Source organism: Perognathus longimembris, chromosome 28 (genome assembly GCF_023159225.1).
Source record: "Perognathus longimembris pacificus isolate PPM17 chromosome 28, ASM2315922v1, whole genome shotgun sequence".
Classification (NCBI taxonomy): Eukaryota; Metazoa; Chordata; class Mammalia; order Rodentia; family Heteromyidae; genus Perognathus; species Perognathus longimembris.
The window spans coordinates 37598086-37610246 of NC_063188.1; the positions used below are offsets into that span (position 1 = coordinate 37598086).

The 12161-nt window shown below is 41.5% G+C and overlaps 1 protein-coding gene and 1 long non-coding RNA gene across 2 annotated transcripts in view; one reads left to right on the forward strand and one right to left on the reverse strand.

Annotated features, from left to right (window-relative positions):
- The first annotated feature begins 8820 nt into the window (after nucleotides 1-8820).
- LOC125343004 (late histone H2B.L4-like) lies at nucleotides 8821-9231 on the forward strand. Its single transcript, XM_048335336.1, has one exon. It carries the CDS (start codon nucleotides 8821-8823, stop codon nucleotides 9229-9231), a length of 411 nt encoding a protein of 136 aa, XP_048191293.1.
- A 2587-nt stretch (nucleotides 9232-11818) lies between these two features.
- Nucleotides 11819-12161, reverse strand: part of LOC125344315 — a 31373-nt gene continuing 31030 nt past the window's right edge. Inside the window, exon 4 of the long non-coding RNA XR_007209458.1 lies at nucleotides 11819-12012. This is a non-coding gene — a long non-coding RNA (uncharacterized LOC125344315). The remainder of the gene's footprint in view (nucleotides 12013-12161) is intronic.

The window sequence follows — 12161 nt, forward strand, 5'->3', positions numbered from 1 at the left end:
CTCCCCCACCTCTATCACCTTCAATGTGGCTGACAGATGCAGCCTTACTATCATCTCAGACCACCACTGACTCCAATATTTTGAAGAAAAAAAAAGGCTTGCTAAATATCCTGGAAAAAATGATGGGCACATAAGGATTACTTTATGTAACAGAGACATTCCACAAAATTCTGCTGGCTCCTATAATTTGTCTCCAACATCCATTACTTCACCCCCAATACTAAGCTCCCAGGGTTATTCTGAAAACCAAAAATGTGGCCCTGGTTTCCAACTGACATCACAGATGTCACTATTCTTGTGTCATTTTTTAACGAAATAAAAGAAGTATGTTTGACAAATATATGAAATTGTCTGAGCCAAGTGCCAATGATTCATATCTGTAATCCTAGGTACTCGGGAGGCTGAGATCTAAGGATTTTGTTTTGAAGTCATCGCAGGCAGGAAGGTCCATGAGACTCATCACCAATTAACCACCAAAAATCCAGAAGTGAATGAAGCAGTAGGCTCAGGTGGTAGAGCACTCTTCTTGACGACAAAAGGTCATGTACAGTGCCCAACCACTGAGTTCAAGCCCCAGGACTGGTACAAGAAGGAAAGATCTGTTTAATGTTTGCAAGGTTCATATATATATTAAAGCAGTTCCATTTTCTGTTGACTGCAAATCTACCTGGCACACATTGATATATCTCTTCCCTCCTCAGTGTAGGTTGAGGTTTCCACCCTAAAAAGGGGAACCTCCTGGACAGAAGTGTTTACTGCCCATTACCCCATACTTGGACAGGTTTCCCAGATTTTCATCAATTTCCCTCCACCACCCCACTCCAGTACACTGTGGTTCACTGCCCAGACCCAGTTCAGATGCCACCATTCTTAGTCACCTCCTACAGCACTGCAATACCCTGTGCCTGCTGATGACTAACAAGGTGCAGTAGATTACCTACTGTTTAATAGTTTATGCTCTTGCACTATTTTATTGCATATAACATGATTAAAAAAAACATTTAAAATGACTCTGTATGGCTTGTTTTAAGGGTGGTGTCATATTTTTCTGCTCATTGTAGAAGCCTTGTTGTGCGCCCTCTTGTGACTAAACACAGAAATGCAGCTTGAAAGCTTGAGCAGGAAGGTGGTGGGAGGAGGGGCTGTGGCCAAGCCTCTACCCCACAAAGCTTTCTGCGAGCCTGTATGGAAAATGGGACAGTTCAGATGTACAGAGACATTAAGGGGTTCCACACATAAAGTTACTTGTATCACTATCTCGAAGAGAAATCAGTATATACTAGGATCAAAAGTATCTTTTTTTTCTTTAATGGGAGACTTTTTATTACTGATTTTTTTTTCATTTCTTTATTGTCAAAGCCATGTACAGAGAGGGGTTACAGTTTCATATGTAAGGCAGTGAGTACATTTCTTATCAAACTTGTTACCTGATCCCTCATTTCCCCCACATTTCCTACTCCCCACTTCCCTCCTCCCCATGAGTGTACAGTTGGTTTACACCATATAGTTTTGTAAGTATTGCTGTTGCATTGGTTTGTCTTTTTATCCTTTGTCTCTTGATTTTGGTATTTCCTTTCCCTTCTCTAGTTCCAATACACACATATACAATATCCAGGGCACTAAAATCAGATACAGTAATATCAGGAGTGAAACCATGGGAAAGAAAACAAAAAGAAAAAGGGCATAATTTCACATGGTATGTTGAAAATAACAATGATATACCACTTATTTCCATAACTTGGAGTGCATTTTGCTTAGCATCATCTTATGTGTTCATATATACATAGCTATTGAGCTATTGTGATCTTCTGCTAGGACTATCCTAGATGTGTACTAATTATTCCCAATAAGGGAAGCCATAGAGTCTATGTTTCTTTGGGTCTGGCTCACTTAGTATGATTTTTGCCAAGTCCTTCCATTTGCATATGAATGGGGGCAATGTCATTGTTTCTGATAGAGGCATAGAATTCCATTTATATTCTTTTTGAATTAGCATTCTCTAGCTCAGAAAACCCAGTTAAGTCTGAATACAATTGTGGAAGTCTGTTTTGTTTTTTTTCTCCAAATACTGAGGTTTGAACTGAGTGAAGAACTCAGGGCCTTGTGCTTGCTCAGCTTTTTCTTCAGGACTGATACCCTACCACTTAACCCATGCCTCCAGCCCTGCTTTCTTCCCTCTCTCTGTGTTCTCTTCATTTAAAAAAAAATTACTTTATTTACTTTTATTGTGGATTACAATGACATGCATCAGCTAATGAGTATTTTTCCTTTCATACAGTGTCTTCCCTTCCCTTACTCTTTCCCCTTCCCTCCCTTCTTCTCTACAATTCACTTTCTTGTACAATTCACTTTCATCAGTGTTCAGTGAGGTCCACTGAGGCAGTTTTTCACTCTTTTTCCCCTGATTTCTGTTCCGTCTCCTGACCATGTGAATAAGCCATACATAAAAGACAGAATCATCAGCAAAACAATGAAAAAGTGGGATCTCTTCTTTCCATATCTTGGAGCTCATATATCTAATTTTATGAAAATATGAAGAGGCAAATAGGCATTGTATGTTTCTCCCCTAAGAATATATCCCCTTTTAGACTCATTGTGTGTATGTCTAGAATCCACTGATTTTTGATAATTATTCTGGATAAGGGGTTTCATGTACTTTTCTGCCCAGGACCCAGATCTCAAACTCATGAATAGCTCCTGCTATGCAGGCGCCACTGTGTGTGTGTGTGTGTGTGTGTGTGTGTGTGTGTGTGTGTGTGTGTGTGTGTGTGTGTGTGTTTGCCAGTCCTGGGGCTTGAACTCAGGGCCTGTGCACTGTCCTTGAGCTCTTTTTGCTCAAGGCTAGCACTTTACCACTTGAGCCACAGCGCCACTTCTAGCTTTTTCTGTGTATGTTGTACCAAGGAATCAAACCCAGGGCTTTGTGCATACTAGGCAAGCACTCTACCACTAGGCCAGACTCCTGGCCCCTGAGCCAGTGATTTTAAAAGTCTGAATGTTTATGTAGTTAGAATTCCAGGTGACGTCAGTGATACTTGCCCTTGAATAATCCCCTCCCCATTGAATGTAGGCATAATCTGTGAACAGGATGAGATATTACTTCCATATGGGAAGTGGATGGATCTGACCTATTTAACCTCTTTGAAAGCAGAGAATTTTCACTGGCTATTCAGAGGAGAAGAAGTCAGAGATTTAAAGCACATGAAGCATTTAATGAAGCATTGCTAGATGGATAATGGGGCTGAAACTTATAAATATGTTCATAGTGGCATTTGAATGACCATATTTTCTATATGGGCACTCATTAATTAATGGAGATTTATTCATGCCAGATATTAGATTTCAGACCTTTATTTTAAAAGGCATGGTTAATACTTTACTAAACATATATATATGTATATATATACATTATATATACATACATTATATATATATGTATATATATATACATATATATATATATAATGGTTATAGAATAACAGACTGGATGCCCTTTGGTAACTTGTTGATTGCCCCAGATCCATAGGGAACCACTATCCAAAACTTGTTTTTTAGGTTCTCATGCTTTCTTCCATGTTACTACTTCTTTTTTTTTTTTTTTTGGCCAGTCCTGGGGCTTGGACTCAGGGCCTGAGCACTGTCCCTGGCTTCTTTTTGCTCAAGGCTAGCATTCTGCCACTTGAGCCACAGCGCCACTTCTGGCCATTTTCTGTATATGTGGTGCTGGGGAATTGAACCCAGGGCCTCATGTATAGGAGGCAAGCACTCTTGCCACTAGGCCATATCCCCAGTCCCATGTTACTACTTCTTAATGTAATGCTAAATAAAACATTTGATTGCTTTGTTTAATCTCTAATTATATATGTAATATATTTGTGTTATATTTATTGTATTTTTCTTCATTAAAAAAGTTTTTCAGAGATCTCTCTAATAAAGCAACTTTGGGATTTTGATATTTTAGCCCTACAGGATGAGCATGCTGGCACATATATCTGAGAATCTGCACTGTAGATGTATGAGTGCAGCAAAAATTTAGGCCCTGCTTGTGATCCTCCCTTAGATGTGAGTAAGCATCTCACAAAACATGCCAAATTGTTCTTTTAAAAATTATTTTTAAGTAGCAGTTTATGAATACAATATATCTTGATCACTGTCATTCCTTTCAACATTATGTCATATTCGTGTGTGTGTGTATGTGTGTGTGTGTGTGATGATCCCAGGGCTTGAACTCAGGGTCTGGGTGCTGTACCTGAGATTCTTTTTCTCACTGCTAGAACTCTACCACTTGCAGGATTTTTTGAGTAGCATTTTTTTCATATTAAAACTGTTATTATATAGGTGATGTATATACATCAGATGATTTATCTGTCATTAACTTAGATCCTTTCAAATCTTTCATGTTAGTATATTCATTATTGAGTTCACAGAATAATAAATTTATGGTTACAGATGGAACATTTTATTTTACTAAAATTAAGGTATGATTTTTAGGGGAAGTCTTTTTAAAACAACCATCAAAGCATATGCAATGAATACAGCACTCAAGTGAGGGCCTATAAGCTTATAAATCTCAGAAATGTTTATCTTCTGGGTGCTAACACTGTCCTATATTCCACAAGTATTCATCACAATAACTAGGCAAGCAGTTTCCACATCGAGCAGAATACAGTTTTCTGTGTTCAAACTGCAGTGTATTCAAACAGCATTGATAGGCTCTACACACACTATTGAGTTATGTTTCATTCCTAAAGTGAAGAACACTGTAAGTGCCCCTACAAGGCAGCTTAGAACTAAGATTTTTTAAGGGAGAGGGACTGGGGTATGTAGTTTGTCTTTCTCCATCTGAAGTGATTATATAATTTGTGATATAGAGAAGGTATGGATGTGGGGAGAGGGAGATGTGCTTTTTCCCTGATGGTTTTTTTATGTGAAATAATTGTGAGCTTGTTCAAATGACACTTTTGTTAACATAGGCCAGTAAGTCAGTTGATTATGGATAGTCTCTTATTTACTACACATGGATGAATGCATAGAGTGGTGTATGTCTCCAGTGTTCCCTGTCAGAGGATTAAATCACCTTCAAGAGCTTTAAGAAATAACCATGGGTCTCCGTATACTGACATAACCAAACAAAGGTTTTTTTTGTAAACAGTACAGTTCCTGACAACAGACATGCTTGGGGTTCAAAACCTAGGCAGACTTCAGCCCATTATTGCTGGCATCCTCGCTGAGTTTCTCTACTGTATTTGCTTTCTCAGGTGGCTTGAAGGATGAAGCCATTTTGCATTGTGGACAGGGTATGCAGAGAGGATGTCTGTATAACTTGCCATAGAAACATGACATAATAATAGCCACAATGAATTCTGAGTGTGGACCAAGGTGATCAGATAGAAGAGCCCAGTGTTTGTACTCAGCTGAGGCTGAGAGTACTCCCAGGAGTTGGGAGTGGTCGACCTCCCTGGGAGTAGGAAAGCAGAGTGGTCAGACATGTTGTGGGGTTTCCTGAAGCCACTTTCTGTGCACAAGCGGTGTCTGCAGAAGACAGGGAAGAAATCTCTAAACACTGCCTTCCCTAACATGAGGTTATGTGGAGAAAGCTCTCCACAGGAGTCGTGGGACCTTCAGCAATGGTTCACACAGGGAAAGCACTGAAATCCCGTGGTTACCGTGGCCTCCGCAGTGCAGCTGTGTGTGCTCCTGAAGGTTTTGTGGGGAGCAAAAAGCGGCAAGGTGAACCCCGTGAAAACCAGAAAGAACAGAGAAATGGGGAATGAGAAAGTCCTCGGGGCGGGGCGGGACTGGAAATCGGGTTACTATGGAAACGTGATGTCACCGCACAGCGCCCATGATGACGCTTTAATGGAGAGGACTCTGGGATGAGAAACCAAGCGAAGCTCAGATCTCAGCCTCCTGAACAGCTAGGATTCCAGGCGTGAGGCACCGGCGCCCCTCTGGAGGGCTAATTTCCATTGGAGAACAAAGTGGGGTAACACATTCCTACCCTTGGTGTCTGAGCTCTAGTGAGGCATGGGGTGTCCACAGCACAGGTGCAAAATGGCCACCGACAGTGTCTGAGAGTGAGTGTGAGAGTTCCCGACACAGAGAAACACGGCAGTCCCCCGGCACCCAGAGAGGGCGATGTTCTTCCCATGGTGTCCCAGAGCCACTTTGCTTTGCCAAGGTCCAGAGAGGAGCGTGTCTCAACATGGCTGCCCCTTCCACACGGGGCTCAGCAGTGCAGCCTTGTGCTCCTGAGCACTCTAAACACAGCTGAAAACTGCCTGCCGGGCCCCATGAAATGCAGAAGGAATATTGGGGCGAGTGAATAGGGGAATAAGAGTTAGAAAAACATCAGGTTACCATGGAAACAAGACATCATTGCCTAGCGACCAAGAATTTTTATGTGCCACAACTCAGAGCCTTGGTGCTGTCCCTCAGCGTTTTTGTTCATGATTAGCACTCTACCATTGGAACTACAGCTCAACATTAGGATTCTTTTGGTACTTAAATCAGAGATGAGTTTCATGGATCCAGGCACAGGTGGCTTACAACTGTAATTCTAACTACTCAGGCGGGTAAGATCTGATTATCACAGTTCAGAGCCAGCCCTGACAGAAAAGTCTGTGAGACTCTTACTTCCAAGTAACCACCAGAAACCCGGAAGTGTTGCTGTAGCTCAAAGTGGTAGAGTGCTAACTTTGAGGGAAAAAAGCCCAGGGACACTGCCCCGGTCCTGAATTCAAGCCACAAGGCCCAAGGTGGGAGGGTGGGGGGAGATTCTCATGGCCTTACCTGCCTGGGCTGGATTCCAACCGTGATCATCAGATCTTATCCTCCTGAGTAGCTAGATGTACAGGCATGAGCCACCAGCAACTGGGTAGAAACTGCCTGTCTTCTGAGAAATGGACCACTGGGTGTGAAGGTTTGACACAATTAGCAGACCAATTCTGGCTTCTGGCAGCAAAACTACTCTGATTCCACTCCCCCTGCCCCATTCCTGTATTTGTGCACTCTGTGTCCATAGGTGGCTCTTGTAGAAACGTGGAAGACACAATTTTCTCATGGGAGTGAGATTGATTACCTTCTCTGTGAAGGCATTGCTTACAAATATTTCAAGTAGGATTTTAAATGTTTATTCATAATGGGACTTTCCACAATTCTATTCAGCATTCTTAATTCAAAGCCGTTTTCATTATAGTTTCATAGATAAAAACGGATAAAAAACCCTATTATGATCTGGTACTACTTAATACTGTTTATTGTCTTCTTAAATTTTATAGGTAGAATAAACTTTTCTTCAACTATTAAACAGGTTATACAGTAGAACCCATGACAGTTTGCAAAAGTAGCTCTGTGTTGTCTTTTATGGCTAGGTAGGTTCTGCACCACTTGAGCCATTCTGCCAGCCTTGTTTTGCTTTAATTATTTTTCAGCAAGGGTCTCAAGTTTTTTCACAGGCCAGCCTCAGGCCCTAATGCATCTATTGTCTCCTGTGTGCCTGGAATCACAAGCAGGTACCCCACCCCTGGCTAGAAAACTGGTTAAACAGCAAAACCCAAGATATCAAAAAGACATTTGTACTTCCATGTTTATCGCGGCACAATTCACAGTAGCCAAAATATGGAAACAACCCAGATGCCCCTCCACAGACGAATGGATCCAAAAAATATGGTACTTATACACAATGGAATACTACATAGCGATTAGGAATGGTGCAATATTATTATTCGCAGGGAAATGGTCAGAACTCGAACAAATAATGTTGAGTGAGACAAGCCTAGAACACAGAAAACAAAGGGGCATGATCTCCCTGATATATGACTGTTAACAAAGGGAGACGGAGAGACAGTAGAGACTAAGTCTTTGAACACTGTATATGTGCTTGATACATTGTATATTGCATATGTGTCTACTTGACCTAGACAAGGGATGGGAAAACAGGTTGTAAGATATCACAAGAAATGTACACACTGCCCTAATATGTAACTGCACCCTCTTTGCACAACACCTTGTAAAAAAAATTATGTCCAATTAATAAAAAAAAAAAAAGAAAACTGGTTAAAGCACGAATGACAGAGTTTTATTTAACATCCAGCCTCAGAAGTTTCGCCTTTGGGTGCATTTCTATCATTTACTTGGAAAAAAAAACACCTTTGTATTATAGTGAATTCCTTAAATTGTGAGGGCTTCCCACAGTATTATATAGCAATGCACTAGGCAGGGGATTGCATCTGCATCAGTGTTAAAATTTCTTTGTTGCTTTTATTTGAAGATTCTAGTTATGGAATTTCTCCTTTTCCTGATTAAGGAGAGTTTGATGGAAACTAAAGAGAAACTGGGCCACCAGCTCTTCTGACCACTGTGTTGCCCATACAAGGGACTTCCTTCTCATGCCAGGGTGCCCATTCTACAACAACAGTGAATTGTAGTTCGAAATAGGAACAGACAACCCAGGCCTGAAGGATCATGCACTTGTACTATGTCTAGGACCCAGTAAGAAATTGGTACACATAAATATTTCACAAATTTTAAAAACATTCTCTGTATGATATCAGTTAATGTGGTAATCAGACTTCTGGCTTTCTGGAATCCCTTTATAAGTTTCACTAGTGGAGGAAACTGGATTCTAGGGCACTAGATGGCAACAACGATGTGATTGGTCAACCTGTTAAGGAGAACAAAGAGAATGACTATATTATTACAGAGTCTTACCACACGCCATGTATGGCTTTTTTTTATTGCTCCCTGCTATGCATGTCATCCAATCATGCCTCGAGTTGGCCTATTTAAGAGCCATAGAAGCTCAGAAGTTGTCATCGCATGCCATACAGAGAAATGGGAAACTTCTGGACTTTTCAGAACACTGATATGACTGCCCAGCAGAAGAAAACAAAGTGTTGTCGCTGTGGCCGCCGCCGCTGCCACCGCCGCCACTGCCACCACCATCGCTGCCCTGAAAGCTTTGCCCAGTATTTTCCCCTGTTGCTGAACAAGATTCACCCAGGGCTTAAGCTTTCCCAGGAGACGATGCACATCATGGATTCCTTTGTAAAGGACATGTTTGCTCGCATCGCCACCGAGGCCAGTAGTCTGGCTCACAGCACTAACCGTTCCACCATATCTGCCAGAGACATCCAGGCAGCTGTGCGCCTTCTGCTGCCTGAGAACCTCAGCAAGAATGCTGTGAACCAGGCCACTAGAGCCCTGCTTAGGTTCAGCAGGAATAAGTGAACCATCTGGCATGCATGCCCTCAGCATTGAAACACAAAGGGTCTTTTCAGAGCCACCACCTACTTGCACTGAAAGACCTGAGGCACTAGCAGTGAGTAGACACTTGGGGGGCGATCTTCCTGTTCTTAACAACTGATTCCTTCCTAAATGAAACCTGATCACCTCTGCTTTAACTTCTGCTTGAGCCAGTGTTGTAGCCAGGGGTGGAGTCATCACCTATGATCCCAGATACTTGGGAGGTTGTAGGTGGTAGGGCCGAAGACTGAGGCCAGCCAGGTCAAAAATTTGACCCTTCTTAAAACATAACTAAAGTAACACAGGCTAGGGGACTTGGCCCAAGTGGTAAAGAACCTGCTTGATAAGCAGAAGTGCAGAGTTTAAATCTTAGTACTACTATGATTCAGTACTTGGTTTCCCCAAACAAGGTCTTGGTCTCTAGAGGGGCATTGTGTGTGTGTGTGTGTGTGTGTGTGTGTGTGTGTGTGTGTGTGTGTGGTTAAGGTTCCTAGGGGAGAGAGGGTCCTCCGAAGAAAAGGTGGTCCTACCTGGGCAGCTTTGTGGCCAGGAGCCGGCCAGCTGCTGAGCAATTTTCTTCCAGGCATTCAGCCACTGTGTGGGTATGAGGAGTGGGCATGCCCAGCTTTTATCTCCTGGCCCTAAGTGGTCATGCAGGCCCCTGAATGATCCTAACTGGATCCTTTGCAGGAGTTGAAATCTGGCCTCAGTCTTCAGAGGCCAGGCAGAAAATGTAAGAAAGGCAAGCCCTGTCCAGGTGCCTCACAGGTGAGAGTGGGCTGCTGAGCTTGTGTGCCCAGGCATGAAAATAGCTCAGAGAACAGTCCACTTTCTAAAGTGTGATGGTGAAACACTAACAACCAGAGGTTATCTTGCTGTCTCTCTGCTGGATGTTGTAAGTGAAAATAATCTAGATATTGATAGCTTTGACAAACACTAGGGGGGCCTTCATTTGCTGTAGCTGGCTTCTCATCTGCGAAGCTCACATACAAGAGAAGTTAGGACAATGACATGGTCGATGTGGCTTTTGAACTGACAGTCCATAGTTGGGTTGCCCAAATCTTTGTGACCAAGTTGATAGATAATATGACTTCTATTACTTCGTAGGGTGGCAGGTGTCAGATGATCTATTAATACGAGCACTAATTCCTAAGCTAAAATAAAATAAAACCAAACATATGAAATTCTACATTTTTATCAATTGAATAAGAACATGGGTAGGTTTATTATTCTAGCCAGCCTTGTATAGCAACTACATTTTTAGTACTGAAAGTGTGAAATTTTATTTTTGTTAAAATTTTAAGGTATTACCCAAACATAAGAAAATAGTTGATAATATATGAACTTTACAAGTTTTCATCACGTGTGGTTTAGCAAATTCAGCAAAATGCTACATTGTAATCATAGTTATGCTTATCTAAAAAGAAGACACTAAGACATTTTAAATCTGGTTTCATATGGGTGAAGGTAGAGTCATAAATGGCTCATCAAGGATATAACTAATCAGAAAATCTGCACTAAAGCCTGCATTTGTTAGTGTTACTTTTATGTTGAAGCCTCACTAAAGCTAAGAAATTGTTTTACATATAGCAGTAATGAAATGTGAATGTATATAGAAAATGGATTTTACTTTATCTGAAAAATGTCACTGGAATTCTGCTTTGAATCAGATAACTAGATAGCAGAAATAATTTAGCAATAAGGTCTTCTCATCCATGAATATGATATTCTTTCCTTTCAGCAATGTTTTGTAATTTTTATTTAGTGAAGACCAAATTGCCTGTGTGGCATAGGGAAACTGTCAGAAAGGTTGTCCAAACTCCAGCCTCATGTCCATTTTCCAGCAGCACGAAAGGTAAAGACAGAGAGTACAACATGTTTCAGTCTTTAAGGAAAATTCTACAAAAAGCTTCAAGTTACTATTTGTCATGTCAGCAACATCTAAATGTGAGAGTCTTTTATGTGAGCTCATTGCATCCTGAATAACTGTAGGGTCTGGCCGACTGAAGAGAGGGGAGAACAGATGAAAGGGCTCTCCCAGACCTAGGCAAGCATCTGGCCTGAGGCTTCTCCCGAATGCCAGACCTCATTAAAAAGAAGATAGAGAAGAGAGGAGGAGAAGGCTGAGGGTGAGGGTCAGGAATGCTGTGCACAGGCCTTGTCTATACACGCTGCTTAAGGCAAACAGGCCTTGCAGCTCAGTTGAAGGAAGCACTGCTAATAGTCATAATACAACCCACAACCCAAACACTTCCAATTTTCCAGGAGGCACATTTTAAAAAGTACTTAGAGGTTGGGCACTGGTGGCTCACACCTCTAATCCTGGCTATTAAGGAGGCTGAGATCTGAGGACTGTACTTTAAAATCAGCTAAGGCAGAAAAATCCTTGAGGCTCTTATCTCCCATTAACTACTGAAAATATGGAAGTAGAACTTTGGTTCAAGTGGTAGAGCACTAGCCTTGAGCACAAAACTCAGGGACAGTGCTCAAGCACAAGGACCAGCATACAGACACAGAAATAAAAGTACATAGAAAGAGGAAGTTCATTTTAACATTTTATTTAATGCCTTAATCTTCAAAATTATCATTTCAACAAAAAATCAACATAGAAAATGAATTTATAAGGTATCTTACAGTGTGTGTCCGTTTGTCATAGCTGGTACAAATTCCCCAGAGAAACAATTCAGATGACAGTAAGACTTATTTTGGATTATGGGTTCAGGGTCTCTGGTCTTTGGTTGGTTGGCTCCATTGCTTTGGTCTATGCTGAGGAAGAAAATCATAGTGGTGAAAGAGGTGGCAGACCACATCATGGTGAAAAGAATGCAGAAAAACAAGAAACTGTGGAAATATGTGCCCTTCAAAAGCATCTCCTCCCAGAAACTCGCTTTTTCTAACCATGCCCTATCCTAATT

Bases quoted from the DNA above. Each gene is read 5' to 3' on its own strand.
- LOC125343004 (XM_048335336.1), top strand. From the start codon at position 8,821: ATGCCATACAGAGAAATGGGAAACTTCTGGACTTTTCAGAACACTGAT.